Source organism: Varanus komodoensis, unplaced genomic scaffold (genome assembly GCF_004798865.1).
Source record: "Varanus komodoensis strain SLA01 unplaced genomic scaffold, ASM479886v1 scaffold45, whole genome shotgun sequence".
Lineage (NCBI taxonomy): Eukaryota > Metazoa > Chordata > Lepidosauria > Squamata > Varanidae > Varanus > Varanus komodoensis.
The window spans coordinates 5,747,277-5,765,620 of NW_025336011.1; the positions used below are offsets into that span (position 1 = coordinate 5,747,277).

The 18,344-nt window shown below is 44.2% G+C and overlaps 1 protein-coding gene across 1 annotated transcript in view; it reads right to left on the minus strand.

The window, feature by feature from the left end:
• Window positions 1–18,344, minus strand: part of PRR12 (proline rich 12) — a 43,472-nt gene that overhangs the window by 4,152 nt on the left and 20,976 nt on the right. The window contains exons 6-13 of the mRNA XM_044444516.1: window positions 17,323–17,710; window positions 14,942–15,058; window positions 14,340–14,473; window positions 11,625–12,079; window positions 10,849–10,974; window positions 9,877–9,974; window positions 8,302–8,430; window positions 895–990 (exon numbers count right to left, since the gene is read on the minus strand). Of these exons, the coding sequence (XP_044300451.1) occupies window positions 895–990; window positions 8,302–8,430; window positions 9,877–9,974; window positions 10,849–10,974; window positions 11,625–12,079; window positions 14,340–14,473; window positions 14,942–15,058; window positions 17,323–17,710 (1,543 nt within the window). The remainder of the gene's footprint in view (window positions 1–894; window positions 991–8,301; window positions 8,431–9,876; window positions 9,975–10,848; window positions 10,975–11,624; window positions 12,080–14,339; window positions 14,474–14,941; window positions 15,059–17,322; window positions 17,711–18,344) is intronic.

Genomic DNA, 18,344 nt, shown 5'->3' on the forward strand with positions numbered 1-18,344 from the left:
GTTTATCTTTGCAACCACATGGAAGAAGCTTTTCTTTTAAAGCTGAGATTCTTAGAAAGCTCAGCTCTTAGTCCAGTACTACATTCTGTACCTTTTCTAAGCTTGGCACAAATGACAGCATATACACAATCCTTCTTATGACTGTATGGGACTAAAGTGGGAGGGGAAGGCAAATTTTTCACATAAAACAATCCCAAATTCTGCTGTCAGAATTAACAGGGCATCACTAAGTATCACCAAACTAAGCTGGTTCTTTTGCCTCAACAACAGTCTATTTCGCATTGCTGATGCAGCTGTCTGCATAATGCTTCCCTTGAGGAAAGGCAATCCGTGGGTTTTGCTGGCACTCCAGATCTGATTAAAAGTCACCATGAGGACTTCTGCATCATCAGAATCTGGAATATCTCTGGAACTACTTGAAAGAGGAAAACCCTGTCCAGTTATGTTCATCCCTTGCAGGATGCCGATGGTAGCCTGCAAACAATGAAGATGTGGCAACGTAGTGATTTGGAGACCTTTTCTTTCTAAAAGAAAAGAAACAAGATTCTCATCATCTTAACTGTTCCTTTCCAAGGGCTGCAGTCTTACCAGGTAATGGAATATCTCTATATGGATACCTGACCTACAGAATAATCTGTGCACAGAAGTCAAGTCTCCGTGGCACCAAATATGCTTAGCTGGCAGATGGGAGACTCCAGTCAAGACAGACCCATTTATGCAGCCTGAATTCCACCTGACACCTGCCCCCTACTTGCTTCTGTGTTATGGTTAGTGTGTGCAATCATAAAAAAGGACACAAGAGGCAGTACATGAACACACATGCTTATGTCAGAATACCATTACTGTTCTAACCATGCAAAAGGGTTTCCCAGGAGAAACTGCGAAAGGACTCACCTCATCCTTACAACGCAGAAAGGTGTGGTACTTGTAGTGGTGAAGGGAATGGTATAGAGTGTAGAAAAAAGACTTCTCCACTTCCACACTGAATTCCTGTTGGCAGTAAGGGTGAAAAAAATGAGGGATAAAATTGCTCAAGGGAATCACAGGCCAGTGCTTTTCCCTGCTCCTGTCTCGACTACAACGTTATTGCTTCCAGAATCCTAGAGACATCTCAGGACTGGTCTCACCCAGATGATTCACAGCCATCAAGAAGTCTAGAAGTCTCCACCTCCTGCTACCCGTTACAAACTGTTCTTTGTTGGGCTGCCCCTCCAGCCACATCATTCCATTCTGCCTCTGCTAAACTACTCTCTCTTTCCTATTACTGTAGACGCATTTTTCACCTCAGGGCTTGGTATTTTGGCATCAACCTGAAGCTCTTATCTTTGAGGCTTTCAATGTTCTGCACCTCTCTATGACAAAAGCCTGGCCTACACATGTGGAAGAATGAGGTGCTGGGGATGAAGAGAGAAAACAGATTGAGGTAGGAATGAAGCTTTAGTTAAGAGATGGTACCAGTCCAGGTTGCTGTGCAGGAGATGCTACATGCCCCCCCCATCTAAAAAACAGGAAAAAAACAACTCCCTGCAAGCAATTATAATAGAACGCTTTGCATGTAGGTCAAAGGGTGGCCCTCCAGATGTTCTTGTGTACAACTCTTGTGTACAATTACAAACATAGGCTGTGCTGACTGGCGCTTACAGGAGTTGCCCTCCAAGATACCTGGTGGGTAAGAGGCTGGGGAAGGCTGCCGGGGAATATTGTGTTACTACGGCCCATGCTATGCTGCCCCCTACCTAAGCCTAACAGAGCTTTCTCCTCTCTGTGCAGAGCTGCCAGAACCCTAACTTCCCCTAGAAGCGAATTCACAAAGTTAGGTCTCAAATATTTAATCTTCCTTATTCTCAATCATTGCTATTGCTTTGCTAAAATTCACCTCTTTCCCCTCCCTTGGCCATCTTTCTTAAACTTGAATGCCTTCCAAGCAAGGATCATGTTACTTTCCCAAGTACTAAATAAATGACTGTTAAGTAGCAGAAAGCAGTAAGAGCAGGGCCAAGAAATCCATCATGCATTTTTCTTGCCAAAATGGAGGGACAGTATGGCAAAGAAGATCACATTCCAGTTTGTTAGTGTTTTCAAGACAGGAAGTGTTGAAATCTGAACATTGTTCAGAGAATTTGTATCCTTAAGGATATGTTAATTTCTCAAACTGCTGAATGTTACTTCTCTTAAAAGTGCAATTTTTTAAAAAAACTTCCATTATTCTGATTTCTGAAATGTTTTATCATTTTAACATGCCCAGGATTCTGAACAAAACTAAATCAAACTTAAATTATACATTTAAGGGATTCCCATCCCCAATCTTTCAAACTGGTTCTAGAAAAAAGAATTTCCAATCTCCTTAAATTTTTAGAAAGTGAAATTGTCATTCTTTTCTCACAGGCAAAGGTGACAGTTGCTGAGATTTTAAATTCTTTTTACATATTTTTGGCTGTTATTACTAAAATTTTATGTCCTGCCTGTAATAAAATGCCCCAACACTCTTACCTTTACCAATTCTCAGTTATCTTTCACTGAAAATTCTTTAGGGATTACAAGTACATGCATTCACTTCATAGCAAACACCCTTGAACTTTTAATTCTGTAGGATGTTCAGCAGGTCAGAAAATGAATTAGTTTGACGTTATTCAGTCAAAATTCTATCTATGCTACAAGCTGATTTTAAATATAATTCACTAATTTCACAGCTTCTCTTAAGGGTTCTTGAGAAGGAGAAAGGCAGTGGCAGATTAAGACAAAAGATCCCAGAGTCAATTCCCAGCATTTCCAGGTAGAACTAAGAAGGAAACCCTAGAAAGCAATTACCAATTGACATATGCAACATGGCGTTAGACAGACCAAAGCTCTCACTCTGTATAGGCTTCCTGCTTGCAGCTTGGTCTGGATGTTACACTGGGAATTCCTGAGTTATTTAACCCAGGAATTGTGAGGACGAGCGAAACATCTGAACTGCACTCATAGCTTCCACTTTTAATCAACAACCATAGTCAGTGGATAGGTTCTCAGAGGTTGATTAAAAGCAAAGTGTGTGGCCTTTGCTCTCTGACTTCACAATTCCTGAGTTATTTAACTCAGGAATTCTCAGTGTTACATCCAGATTGGGACCATGTATGCTAAATATCTCAAGGAATGTTGATTTAATGTAGACTTCACAGTTTTTATTGAGGACTAAGAAGGGCAAATTCGCTTCTATTGGTTGCTTCTATGGCCAAGGTCTGAAGTAAGTCTACGACACTTTAGCAAAATCCACAGAGAAAGAGCTGCTCTTCTTCAGAACAGCTGTGCCTTAGGCAGAGAAATGTACATGTATGCCCATACTCGGACAACATGCAGATTCTGGATATTACATTTGGAGACTCTGCAATATGTACACATCGCCAGCAACTTTTCAAGACACAGGGCATCTCATTGAGAACTCTTACATATTTATTTCATTTTTATCCTGCTCTTGGATATTTACTAGCTATTATATGTGCCAGAAAAGTCTCTGGTCCATAGAGAGCAAGATAGGATAGCTGCCAGAACAGTAGCACTTGAGGGTAGCTTAAGTAGTCAAGTGGCGAGAGGAATATTGTGAAGACAAGCTGAAGTCTTGGATGTATTCGAGCTCCACAACTGGACTCCTGGTTGAGGGTTAACACTAGGATTTACATGACTCCTTCTCCCCCCTCAGATGGACATCTGACACCAGCCTTTCCCAAGTAGGTTGCACTCCAGTTTTATTGGCCTACAACTCCCATCACCCTTTCCCAGCATGCCCATTCTGGCTGGGGCTACGACAATACACATCAGAAGGATGCCAGGCTGGAGGAGGTTACTTTACTAGCTATTTGTCTCCTGATGGATCCGGTGAGGTTTGCCAGTCCATGTCCTGGTAGACCAAGAAAACCTGATCCACCATGGTTAGATTAGACAGGTCAATGGGATGAGGAGCTCACTGACAATAGTCTGTAGTTCAACGCACCATCACAGGACATTGTGAAATGTCAGCTTACCAAAAAAAACCCCCAGAGGAGTGAAACTGGCCCTCTATCATGCTCATCTTCAACATTCCAAGAATGTTAACTATGAACATTCACAATAAAGAACAAGATCTCTACATTATCCTGGAAAGGGTAGTAATCCATCTGTCTGCTACTACAGATGGCACGTTGTATTGAGCATCAAAGCTAATTGATTCAGTAGGCAAGCAGGCAAGCAGAGTCGGCTTTAAATTCCTCGAGGAAAATCCAGACTCAGAGGTTAGATCTTTCTGTTTTTCCTGCCATTAACAAAATGGTCTGTTTCTAGTCAAAAGGAGCAGAAAGCATCAATGTTCACACAGTGGGTGATCTAAGAATCTGGTTACTGAATGGTTTCTCAACTCGTCTACATGATTCTTCCAAGATTTACAGGTACAGAAGTGATCTTGGGTGCAACATAGACAGAAAAGTAGGCTGTAGTTTTGGAGCTAATGACAAAAGTTTCCAGATAAGTTATATCTCATCTATCCTATCAGTGAGGGTGTTCAAGGATAGACTGGACATGCACATGATGGGCATGTCATGGGCAGAGCCAGCTGGAGCCGAGGGTCAGACTAGATGCTCAAGAGGCCTCTTCTGACTCGCGATGTTTCTATGTTTCGATATTTCTATCTAAACCTCCTTTGGCTGCAGCTGGCATCACAGAGGTTGATGATCTGGGGATGCATGTCTGAACTTCAATGTTTCTGAGTTTCAATGACTCTGGAGTTCTACAACAGGACTATTTCAGTGTCTTAGGAAAGTGATTTTCAATGGCTTTCCTGAGCACACAGTAGCAACATCAAGGAGGAAACTTAATGATAGAACACAAGTTTTGCACGCACAAGGGCCAGGTTCAATCCCTGAAATCCCCAGAAGGCAGGAAAAGACTGCTACTCAAGACACTGGAAAGTCATTGAAAGTCAGAGCATAGGCACCTTGTGGCCCTTTCAGATGCTTTGGCTTACAAGTCCATCAGCTTTCGCCAGCACAGTCAATGGGCCAGCAAACTCTGTATTATTTATGCAGTCATGATGGTGCTGCACTTTAACTTAATTTTAAATGTGAAATTGCAAATGTTCAGAGTATTAGCCTATTTTCTCAGAGTTGGCAAACAGTTTTTGGTTTTTGTTCTAACATGCCAGGCATGTCAACACTTTTAATGCCCAGAGTGGTGGTGGGACAGAGAGAAATGGTAATCGTGTGTTTCACATGCTTTAGACACATGGCTGTCCAAAGGCCCCACCTGCCCCTTCCTGCTCTACTGCTGCTCCATAAGACTATTAAGTCCAGGTTCTAAAATTACTTAGCCACAATCACTGAGTGAAGACTTCCCTTGACACAACTTTATATGTTCCACAATAGAACTGACCCACTTGTCTCAGGAAAGCTTCCTTTGGGAGAATGGGAATCACAAAAAGTTCCAGCAACTTTGCTGGCATGGCAGAGAAAGCCTCATCAAGGGACAGAAATTCTTGCAGGCATCCTCTGCTCCCGCCTCCCCGTACTTTGCTTCACTAAATAAGGCAGAAAAGGTAACCCACTCAACTTCTCGTTTTGTTCAGTGACAAAAATACAGGCCACTCTGTTCCGTTCGAATGGGTGGTTTCCCTCCCCACTCAAGTCCAGTTGGGGCCTCCTGGGACTGTCCTTCTGCACTGACTTTCTGGTTTTACTCTTTGTCTCTTTCATAACCCATTGCTTAGTATTTTTTGCAGCTTTGTGACCTTGCCCTCTGATAAAGGAAGGAGGAAGGAGGGCTGCCAAACTGCCCTCCCAGGACTGGACAACTGCATTTCTGTAAGTGTGCTGCCAATTCTCTATTAGAAGGCCCTAGCTAGCCACTGTCTAACAGAATGACTATTCCCAGCTTGCCAAGAGAGGCCACAATACCATTTTAAACGGTGCCAGTCCTCCCTTTGCCTGAACAAATACATAAAATAAAATGTTTGTCAGGAGATCTTACTATCATTACCAGTAAACCTTCATGAAAAACTGCATCGTAGTTTCAGATGCAAAAGAACGTGTGAATGTACAAAATAATATTCTTGTGAAATCAGGTGTCTTCCTAATCTGCAAAACAAGTGAAATGGCTACACATGGGTTAGACACTGATGTGCTGGAGAAGAGGGCCTAGAGCGACACATGTAGGAGTAGGGAGCATTACCAGTGCTCAGCACCAATCAGTGAACTAGGGGCTGTCAGAAGCTTGGGTGTATTGAGCTTGGGAAATACTGCTCATTTGAGGTCAACAGTCTTTCTGCCTGCTTCCATTCCAATGATGAGAAGCAAGCAAGGGTGCTGTGCTGTGCTGTGCTTTGCTTTTGAAGGCATCCAGCTCTAAGACAGGCTGAAGTTTATATATTAAAAAACAAAAACCTAAGAAACTTTTTTCCAGGTATTGGGTACCAATTTATTCAGTTTGTGACAATTTATATTATTTGCATACAGTGGAGGATGGAAACTACCTAGTTCAAGTGTGATTTCCACAACTCATGCTGAAAACAGCATCATTTTTGGCTTCCAATTTGCACAAATAACCATAGTTTGTACTGATTTCCTTAGTGGTATTTTTTAATGTACACAGAAGTCAATAAGCTGGCTTGACTTGAATTAAGAGTGAGTTGGTATTAGCATAGGGTGAATTAATCAGAATCCAGGGGTCAGATCATGAACATTTGTCAGAACATCCTCCATCAGATTCTTTGTTCATCCCTAGTCACAACATCCTCTGGCAATGAACAGAGGTAGCTTTTTAAAAGGATTGCACAAGTTCATGGAGGACAGATCTGAAATTTTTATGTTCACAAATGATATACAACTGGTAACTAATTTCAAGGGAAGGGAAAGAGGTTAGCTTCCTCATATCCTGCCTGAGAGTTTCCCAGGGGCTTGAGTTTCCCAAGGCCAGTACCAAATCAACAGTCTTTACATTTTTCAGCTGATCTTCCATCTGCCTAAAATTCAATGCAAGGGTTAATCTGCTAACTGCATAAAGAAATGGATTAGCATTGAATTCCAAATCCTAACTGGCAGAAAACTGGAGTATCTCCTCTAGTTGCCCACCAGCACATGCACACCTTTCATAAGCAATCAGTTCCCCCGTTTTGTTTTGAGAGAGGCCTAGGTTACCCCTTTACAATTCTATTAACTAGTTGAATATACAGGATGGGGGCAGGGTGCTATCAGTATAGATAGTACAAGGAGTTGTACTTTCAAGGAGGGGATATTACAAATATGAATCAGTTCTGTTAGTCATTTCACTGTTCCCACAAGAAGCAAGGTTCCTCATCATCAGCAGGCAATCCTTCAGGACCAGACAGATTAGCAGCAGTGCTGCTCTAACCCCGGGAGATGAATGACCCCTTCCTCTAGTGCAGAGATGGGCTACTATGGCCCTACACACATTCCATCAGCCTCAGGCAGCATAGCCAAGTGCAAGAATGAAGGGAATTGTGGTGCCACAATATCTAGAGGATCACAAGTTTCCCATCCTGCTCTAGTGTCCAGCACCAATGGGTGAAGGCTCCCAAGCAGCTCATGATGAAATGCAGCAAGGAAAAGCTAGAAGAAGGGCTCCCTGATAGTTAGGAGTTGATGAGCACATTTCGAATTCTGAGTGGTGTGGCACATTCACAAAATGGGTGCCTTGTGGGTTATTGCCTATTTTTTTAAAAGAAGCTGCCCTGGTGACCATGATGGCCACTCCCAAAGTAATTCCATCCTCAGAAGAAAAACTGGTGAGACCAAAAGAAAACTAACTTGCCCAAGAATCTCAGGACAAAGCAGAGGGGGGATTCTGAGCTCCAAAACACTGAACCGCTCTGCTGAACAGAAACAGAGATGGTGCTGGAGAACAATATTTTGCTTTGTGACAAAGCAGTGCCCCAGTTAAAAACAAGCAAGCAAGCAAAACCCAGCACAGTAAATTACTATTAAACCCTGTAATTTAACAACTCTAAGAAACGAAATTAAACTCAGGAGGGGCAAGGAACCTGGTGAGTGTGAAGAGAGGTGCCTGCCCTGGAGACCCCAGAATTGCCTGCAAATGCAAACAGTGCAGGGAGACTTGTGTTCAAATCCCTGCTCAGCCATAAAGTTGTCACTGAGTGAATATGGACCCCTTGTTCTCCTTCAGCTTAGCCAACTTCACAGGGCTGTGAGGGAAACATGGGAGGAAAGTTGGGGGAACATGCATACTGCCCTGAATTCTCTGGAGGAAAAGCAAAACAGCAGTACAGGTACATCAATACATTTACCACTGATCCTTGATATCACCATGGCTCCCAACACCTACCTGCGGTTTGGATACATTCTTCTTGAGTTTGTTGAGTGTCTTGCGGTTGTAAGGTTCACCACCTGGGCGCAGCTTAACTGTGGTGTCGCATGTCTCAGCATGGAGTTGGGGGAACATGTGGAGCGCCTCCTGGGCAGGGAGAATGATGAAGTATTACTTCTGAGACAGCAGCTTCCACGTAACTTGTGGCCGTCAAACCACATGCACAGCCTCACATAGCTGTATATTCCCATGCCCTTGGAGATGTGTGACAGGTCAGACATTTCCGTGAACAAGATGACTGAGGGCATTCTTAAAGGGCAAAGTAAGGAATTAGCTATTGAGCAAACTGGGGGATGAAAGAGATAATGGACTACAGCTAGGAGGTAATCACAGAAAAGGAGGCAATGCCACCTGAAGCAGGAATAGGAGACCCTCTGCTCTTGAAAGAAGACTAAGTCATCATTGATAAATATGCAATTTAAAGGGTCTTGCATCTGGCACCAAAGGGTCCCAAGCAAGGAACACAGCCCCCCTTACTCCTGGAGGTCCTGGGAGCCCATGCTACAGGCAAGTCAACTAGGACACAAATCCTACAGATAGAAGCTTCCTGGGCGTGAAAAACAGGTGATCCTCATGAACTGATCCCATGCCATTACTGCTAAATAGTTCCAACACAGCCATTGCATGCCCTCGGTCTGGGCCCTCCCGTCTCTTCTGTTTCAGGAACTGCTTTTTTAATAGCGTGGGAATGGAATGACCCGTTTCAGCAAACACCTTTAGACTGAGTCAGACTACTGGTCCACCTAGTCCAGTATTGTCAACCCTGACTGACAGTGGTTCTCCAGGTTTTCAGGAAGGATTCTTTCGTAGCCCTTTCTGGAGAACCTGGGTGTTGAAGCTGGGGTGATCTGTATGCAAAGCATGTATTCTACCACCAAGTTGTTTTGCTCCAACCAGGGTGTCTGACATCGCAATTATTGCCCATATATGTCTGAACAAATGTTCAATTTTCCGAGTGAACAGTAGGACTCAGAGATCATCCCAACCTAGCACAAAATCCCTTTCCTAGTAAGAAGATGTGCAAATCCAAACTAGATTCTTTTGACAAACTGTCAACATAAAAAGAAGAGATAACTAAGCACTCCTCTGTATTCCTTCAATGGGCTGTTCCTGCCCTGTGAAGATTTCACAAACTTCCTCTGGCTGAAAGAGGCTACCAGATGGAGGGTCACACCATGGAGCCATGTGCTGCCAAGATACACAGACAGAGGTAGTAGAATCCCAAAGGTAGCGCACAAAGTTTATTGAAGTCTTTCTATGTTAGAAATAGGAAGGGATCAAAGTTCAATGGAGGCTAGAGATTAAACAGCTGGATTCTAAACCCAGTTAAACCATGGATATTCTCTCTCTTTCTCGTTCTCTCTATCTCCTGCTCCCTCTCCCTCTCCCCACCACAACAACTGTTGTGCTGGTGAACAAGAAGGAAATACACACACCAGGTCTCCATGATACAGCAAACCATAATTTAATTTAAATCTCTATACAATACAATCTCTGAAGGAATAAAGAAGTCCACTCTCCATGTTTTCATACCTGTAGTGATGGAGTAAGAGACACTCTCTTCAGCACCTTTTTCTTGTGATCGTTCAGTATCCCATCAATCTTTCTCATGGGAGGGAGATAAAGTTCATCTGGGGGATGATTGTCAAAACAAATGAGAAGGTTCACCAACATCGTCCAGGGGGTAACGTGTGACTACAGCCAGAAACATCTAGAGCTGCTCTGCACTAAGGAAATCCTTATTTTTTTTTTTTGTGGTCAGAGTTTTACACAAGCAAGAAAAGGGGCACACAAAGCTGTTAAACACCATGCTGAAGATGCCAGGATTCCTGGACATGACCAAACTTTCTTGCATGTGCTATGCCAGTTATCGCCAGACTTTTTGACTACAACTCCCAGCATTCCTAAGCATTAGCCTTGTTAATTAGCTGCAGTCCAATACATCTGGTGTGCACCAATTTGAGGAAGGCTGACCAACATATTTAGGGAATATGCTCCTTTTAAGAAAAACTGTAACCAGCTTCACGTATGTTTAATCTTATGGTATTTAGTGCTTCCAATTTCCAGACAAACTTGGATAACACAGTTTTCTCCCCAGTTCCCAAAAAAGCACAATCACAACTGTGTTCTTCAACAGCAAGAGGTCAGAGCTACTGTTATTATTTGGCGCAGCACAAAATCAGACACTTCTATGCACAACCTTGAGATCTTTTTAAAAAGAGCAGTACGCTTCTTGCTTTATTACAGCAACAAGGAATAGGACAATCTAAATTATGCAGTTTTTTTCTTTAGAAAAGTTCTGAGCAAGCGTTTCTAAGGAGCTAAAACCTTAGAACTCTGTAAGTCTACAAGACCAACCATTACAAAGCAAAGCTGAGCAGCTCAGGTCTGCTGACAGGCAAAAATGAAGAATAGAAAAGGACTGGCCTAGAGAAACAAAACACATCTGACTCATAAGGGTTCTCCCTGTGGCCAGCCCATGCCCCATTATTCAAGGATGCGCACCGTTTGTATCCTCAAGAGCTTGGATCATGTCCGGGTCAAGGGCAGTGCTGACCAACATTTCCACATAGCTACGGTACATCTCCTTCATGGCTCGTGTGTTGAGAATACGGCCCGTCGGCACTCGTTCTAGATGGAAGATGAAGGGTTATTTTATTATTTCAGTCATTTATATCCCTTCTTTCCTGAAAAAAAAGTTCAAGGAATTCACAAAAGCATAAAACACAAGAAGAGTACATGGGAAATGTTGCAAATACAATATATTAAAATAAAAAACCCAAACTAAACTAGTAGCGGGGAAATGAGGGAAAAAGCATGGCATACAGATTGGCAAGAGACCTCTCCAGTCGACCTAACTGGCAATTTCCCCAGCCTGGCTCTTCGGCACAAATGCTCTGTAACAGCCCTCCCTAACCTAGCCTCCCCCAGATGCACAGGACTTCCATCTCCCCCCAGGCCCAGCCAGCACGGCCAATCATCAAGAATGCTTGGCATCGTAGTCCAAGACATCTGGAGGTTATCAGGTTGAGAAAGCCCCCTTCCTACCGTCCTCACCATCCAGTTCTTTGCAAGCACCCTCCACAATCACTGGGAAGAAGATACCCCCTTCTCGTCAGCTTTGCAGCCTCCTTGGAATCCATGGCCCACTCAGAGGTTGGACAGAATTGCCTTCACCACTACCACAGACAGCTTCCTCATCAAGACTCTCAGAAGTGTCTCACACATGCACTGCTGACAGCAAGTAACATGGGGTAGCCTCTCTACCCTGCTCTACTCACCCTCCTCGCTCTGCTGGTCAGGGCTCGAATCAGAGTCAGAAGAGGAGGCTGCCTCCTTGAGCCATTTTTTCCTCTTCTTGGGAGGCGGCTCAGCTTTGACCTTGGCTGGCTTAGGTTTGGGTTTTGAAGTTCCACCAGCTGGGGCAGCTTTTGCCACAGTGGGCGCAGGGGGGTCCGTTTTCTCCACTTTGGGGAGCTTCTCTGCCTTGGTCAGTTTTTCTGCTTTGGGGGGCTTTTCAGACTTCTCGAGCTTGGGGGGCTTTTCTGGCTTAGGCCCTTTTTCAGGCTTGGGGGGCTTCTCCGTCTTCTCTGTCTTCTCAGCCTTCGGGGGCTTCTCGGCCTTGGGTGGCTTGTCCAGTTTCTCAGCCTTCTCTGGCACCTCCAGCTTCTCAGGTTTCTCGACTTTTGGTGTCACTGGAACCTTAGGGCCAGAGGCTTTGGGCTGGCTCTGTCTCCTGCATCAGGAGGAGAAAGTTGTGAGATCTAAGAGCACCCTGCATTCAGGCATCAAAGAGAGAATGACCTCAGTTGACCTGAGGATCCAGGGTTACTGAGGCAGGAGGGCTTGGGAGCAACTCAGGCTGTGATGGTAAGCAGTTAAAGAGAGGATGAGGGCATGGGGACGCAGAGGGGACAAGTTTGAGGGGGAAAATGAACAGGTTGCCATCTAATTTACAGTTTTAGCTGGAGTCAACCAAGGCCCAGGATGCATGGAAAAAGCATAAGCTTGTGAGAACAGGGTTGTTAGGTCCTTGTATAACCTAGCCTACAGTTGTGCTCCCTGAAAGATTATAATGGGGCTTTTAATGTTTGATCGGATGTTGGTATCTATGCTGTTTAAAATCTACATTAAACCACTGAGTGGGGTCATCCAGAGTTTTGGAGTGTGTTGCCATTTGTATGTTTCACCTTTTCATCACCAGTGGGTGAGGCTGCGGATGTGCTAGCGTCTGGCCGTGACAATGGACCGGATGAGGGCTTACAAACTGAAACTCACTCCAGACAAGACTGGGATGGTGTTGGTGGGCAGGTCCTCTGATCATATGGGGGTGTTCAAGACAGGGCTGCACTCCCCCTGAAGGAGCAGGTTTGTAGCTTGGGCAGTGCTCCTTGATCCATCCTTGTCACTTGAGGCTCAGATGACCTTGGTGGTTCGGAGTGCCTTCTACCAGCCTTGGCTGGTGGCCCAGCAATGCCCCTATCTGGACAGGGATAGCCTGGCTTTAGCAATCTACTCTCTGGCAAACTCTTAGTTAGACTACTGCAGTGTACTCTGCATGGAGCTGACCTTGATGATGGTTCAGAAGCTCGGAGAGGCAGTGTGGTGTAGTGGTTAAGAGCATGGGACTGGGACTCTGTCGATCTGGGTTCTAGTCCCCGCTCAGCCATGGAGCCAACTGGCTGACTTGGGGCCAGTCACAGACTCTCAGCCCAACCTACCTCACAGGGTTGTTGTTGTGGGGATAAGATGGAGCAGGAGAATGATGTAAACTGCCTTGAGCCCTTTGTAGGAAAAAGGCGGGATATAAATCGAAAAACAAACAAACAAACAAAGCTGCAGCTAGTGCAGAATGTGGCAGCCAGATTAATAACTGGAACCAGCAGGACCAAATACACAAGACTGGTTCTGGCCCATTTGCATTGGCTGCCACTACACTTCTGGTTCCTATTCAAAGTGCTAGTTTTAACCTATAAAGCCTTACACAGCTTAGAACCACAATACCTGACAGAGCACCTCTCCCAACTGCAATCTGTTCAGATACTACAGTCAGTATCTGGGGCTTTCTTCCGAGGCATCACAGGGGGTGACAACAATGGGGTGGGCTTTTTCTGTGGTTGCCCCTGGCTTATAGAATAACTTCCCCACTGTGGCCCACCTGGTGCCAAATTTGTAATCTTTTCTGCGCCAGGTTAAAACAGCCCTCTAGAGACATATCTGGGTATGCAGTGGCTTGAGGGTTTGCCCATCCTGGGTATTTCACCAAGTTTGATATTGTTTGGTATTAACAGGTTTAAATTTTCCAACGTTTAATTTATTTTTTATTTTATACATGTTATCCTAATATCTGCTTGTTATTAGTATTGTACAAACATTTGTATTTTATATCTGTTTTATGTACTGCTGTGAACTGTTCAGAGAGCTTTGCTGTGGGGCAGTTTAGAAATGAAATAAATACTACTACTATTACTAACATTAAGGTGCTATTTTAGCTTTTTAACATATTAATAAATTCGATACATTAAAAATTTCCTTTCATATTTTATTTTCTGATTGTAATTTTTGTGAACCTCTAAAGAAATGCATCACTAGGCTAGGGCAATGAACCTGCTAGATGAGTAGGTCAGTCTGAAGTCAACAGACTCCGTTCTATGTTCCTTTAGATAGGGAGAGGAAAGGACAAAGCATTCCGGCATGTGAGGTGAAATCATACAGAAGCTAGAAACCATGAGCAGTAGCAGAGGTGAAAGATAAGACAGGAAGTTTCCCCTTTAGGATGTCACCTGGACAATTTAATTCAGCTTGAATATTGGGGTGGGGAGCAATCAGTATATTTTCTGGCCAGCGTTCAGACATAATTGTGGAAAGGGGGGCATTTTAAAGCCTGCCTATGCTGGAATAAATTTGTATAAGCAAGCAATGAACAGCTGGGCTTTCATGCATCCCCAGCTGGGAAGGGCCTCTCTCACACAAACACACCCCTCTTTTTCCTTTACCTGACTGCTTGTAGGGGCCGGTGCCAGGGCTTCTTGGAACAGACACGCACGTAATCTTTCTTGTTGATATTCTCCAAGAACTTAACATAGAGTCGCTGGTACCGGTTCTTAGCATCACCAAAATACCCTAGATACTGCGGGGGTGAAATAAGAAAGGAACTGAGTATCGAGAAAGAAGGAGGGGTGGGGAGGAAAAAGAAAAGGCCCTACATACAATTTTCCCTTTGTAGACGAAACAAGGGGATGTGGAACTGGAAAGCCTATCCAATACTGCTGAGATGAAGCCCAAGGGGAGCCCCTTATGCACAAGAATGATGGTCAGAGAAGGCGCAGATTTACTTTATCTACAGGTCACCAGCCAAAAGTTTCCCTTCATCTTGGGGTGGGAAAGGAGTATTTCTTTTACAATAGGAAAAGGAAAAAAGGGATAATGGAAGGGGATAAAAACCTGGGATTGATGTATCACCATGCATAAATCATACAGGACCTCCCGCCCATACAATTAGGGCTCCTGTCAGTGTTCACTGACAGTACAGTTTTAAATGATCAACGAAGCAAAACCCTGGTAAATTGGGAAGGGCCGGACAGGTGGGGACACTTACATTGCTGGTAGCACAAAACTGACGCTGCCCGTCCTTGATTTCAGGAGTGAACTTCTGAAGCAAAGCTTTCTGAACCCGCCAGATCGGGGGTGGCTCCCGCCCAGTCTGAAGGGCCAGCTGCAAGAGGACAGACAAGGGAGTGTTTGTGACACAAGGATACTAACAGCAGCAATTCTATAGAAAGCCCCCGGTTCATTTCCCAGCATCTCCAGGTAGGGTTAGGACAGAATCCTGCCTGGAAACATGCCAAGCTGCTGTCTGTGAGTGTTGACAATATTGGTGTCGATGGACAAATGCTTTGGGTCAGTCTCAGCTACTCCCTCTTTCTCACCTGCCTCCCCAGGAGAGTCAAAGCAGATGTGCAATGTGGAAAATGCCTGAATTGTCGGTCTAGTAAGATTTATGTTTTCTTCACATTACAGAAAAAAAGGCAAGTAAGCAGAGACATAATGGTGGTGTTTTAAGGAAGGCATGGTATAGAGAAAGTGGAGAGGAAGAATTTTTTTTCCTTTTCCTACAATACTAGAACTTGGGTCATTCCATGAAGCTGATTGGTGAGAAGCTTAGAGCTAATAAAAGGAAGTACTTCTTCACCCAACATATAAAGTATGGAATTCACTGCAACAGGAAGTAGGGATGGCCACCAATCTGGATGGCTTTAAAAGGGAATTGGACAGATTTATGAAGGACGAGGCTATCAGTGGCTACTAGCCTTGCAGGCCATGTGCTTTCTCCTTTACCAAAGATGGCATGCCTGCATAACCAGTTGCTGAGGAGCTGGGCGGGAGGAGGCCTTGCACCCACCCTGCTTGAGGGATCCTGGGGGCAGCCGGTTTGCCACCATGTGTACAGAGTGCTGGACTAGATGGACCTTGGGTCTGATCCAGCAGGGCTTTTCTTATGGTATCTAAATCGCTAGCTTGTTACTAGTCGTCAAAAACATCTCTTTTTCTCAGAGGTTTTAGAGTTTCATTTTCAGATGTAACTCTCTTTATATATGATATTTTCAAGCCTGTGCTGTATTGTGTTGCTTTGTTGTATTCTATTCTCTTAGCTTTTAGGGTTCTATGTTTATTATATCCCTTAAGTTCTGTAAAATGCCTTTCAAATGCCTGTAGTTGGGCATATTAAAATATAATACAGTTAACAGGGCATATACTGAAACTGGTAAAGGCCAGTATCCCCATGAACTATAACCTGGTCTAGAACCACATAAAGAAGCCACCTTGGTGAGGCTAAGCTAGTCTGGCTCTGGTCAGTATCTGGATGGGAAAACACCCAGGAACCACCCCCACACTCTACCCTGAGCTTCATCATGCAAGAAAGGATAAAAATGTAATTTGAAAAACACAGTGCATTGATACATAGCCTGAAAGAGTTTCATGAAGACAAACGAACTGCAGAGGAATGAAATATTTTGGGGATCTCTTTTGACCCTTGGTTGGGTCAGGACCAAGATGGTCATACTTTGGTCACTCTGAAATCCATGGGATGCAACTTGTTGTAACTTCTCATGATGATTTCACTGAGAATTAAGAGCAACTAACACAGTCTTAGTCCAACTCCTTGTATTTGTTTAGAAAAGACAGTCATTTGTATGTTGTACAACTGTCCCAGATTCTAATTATATATCTGGTTCTCATAATCTTGCAAAGTTATCTTTAAAGTTTGATTCTTCAAATTTGAAATTTGGAAATTCACTTTTTGAGACTCAATGCTTTTGAATTTGGTAAAAATAAGCAGTTCCATTTTGATAAACAGAAGCTCAAAGTTTGGGATCAGTGAATGCACTAGGGATGCTGAACTTCTTCCAGCTAAGGGCCTAATTTCATTTTGTGGGAGCTCCTGGGAGATGGGAAACACATACTAGTGGCAGGAATAGCCAAAGGCAAAATAGGCAGGGCCAACAATATCAAAAACTCAAACATATTTTAACTTAAACCTCTTATTGCAGTAATTACAATTGGGGTCGGGTGCGGGGAGACTGCACAAAAGCTGGGAAACCACCAAATGGCCAGTGGTTGGGTGATAGTGGACTGACCATTCAAGGAGGGCATATTTGATCCTCAGGTCTGAAGTTCTGCAACCCTTCTTTAACAGCACTGCTTAAACTTGGTGGGTATAGATCTGACAGGCCCCCTGGAATGAAGACTGCTAAGAAGCCCTGGTGCAAAATTACAATTTTCTGTCTAAATGGATATTTTTTAAAAATCACAAATCTACATAACGCCATAATCTTACCCAAAGGCAAGAATTCAGTCACTGAACTGCGGAAGTCCACCATGAAACTGCCCTCCACATCTGATGCTTAACATTGGTTCTGCTCTGAACTACAGCCTTCAAACTACCCATCCCTGCCAGCCCCAGGACACCTGACACACCTTGAGGGCCTGGACATCCTCAACACGTATGACAAACTCATCACGCTCTCGGAAGATTCCCTCCCCGCCGCTTTCCACCTCCTCTTCATCCGTCTCCCCACATATGGCTGCCGTCTCCTGCTTCTTGGCGAGATGAAGGGGCCGCGTGTCCTCAGGATCCTCAGGCTCGGGGGATGCCTGGGCTGGTGGCTCTTCAGGGACAGGTGGTGCCTCCTTGGGTGAGGGAGCTGGGGAGATGGGTGGTGGGGGCAGCTCTGGCTGAGGTTCAGCCTCCACCGAGGGAGCCGGACTGGGGGGCTTCTCCTCCACTGGCGGCACATCTGCAGGTGGGGGGGAATGCAGGAGGGTGGAGGGGTTAACTAGCAGGAATGCAGAATGGAAGGTCATCCTTAATATCATGGGTGGGGAACACATGGCCCTCCAGAGGCTGTTGGACTACAGCTCCCGTTGTTCCTCACTGCTGGCTATACTAGCTAGGAATTTGGGGGTCTGCTGTCCAACATAATCTGGAAGGTGATATGTCCCCCTTCTGTGCTTTAGATTGTGTGTGTCCTTTTAGTTCTATGTTTACCACCCCACCCTGTTAACAAATAAACAGGTGTGTAACTATATCTGGTAAGTAATGAAATTACAGACTTCTTACCCATATATGAATACTTTTGTATCTGCATATATCCAGAGATTCTTACCTGTGTTTTTGGATTATAACGGCTTAATTTTTGGTTGGTTAGCTTGTATTTCTTTTTGTTGCATTTTCTTTTCTCTTTATTGTACTATATTTAATTCTATGTTTTAATTGTAAAACAGCAGTGGCGGCAGCAACAAAGAAACAAACCAAGAGAGAGAGACAGACAGACAGACAGAGACACGGAAGGTGTGGTGAGTGTGATTAAATATTAGGAGCGTTTGCATGTACCAATAAGCCAAGAATCCTGGCTTAATAAATCATGATGTGAACTAGCTGTGTGCATGCAACCCCATTTATCCCTCCCTTTGAGCAAACAGGTAAATAAATAAGGGGA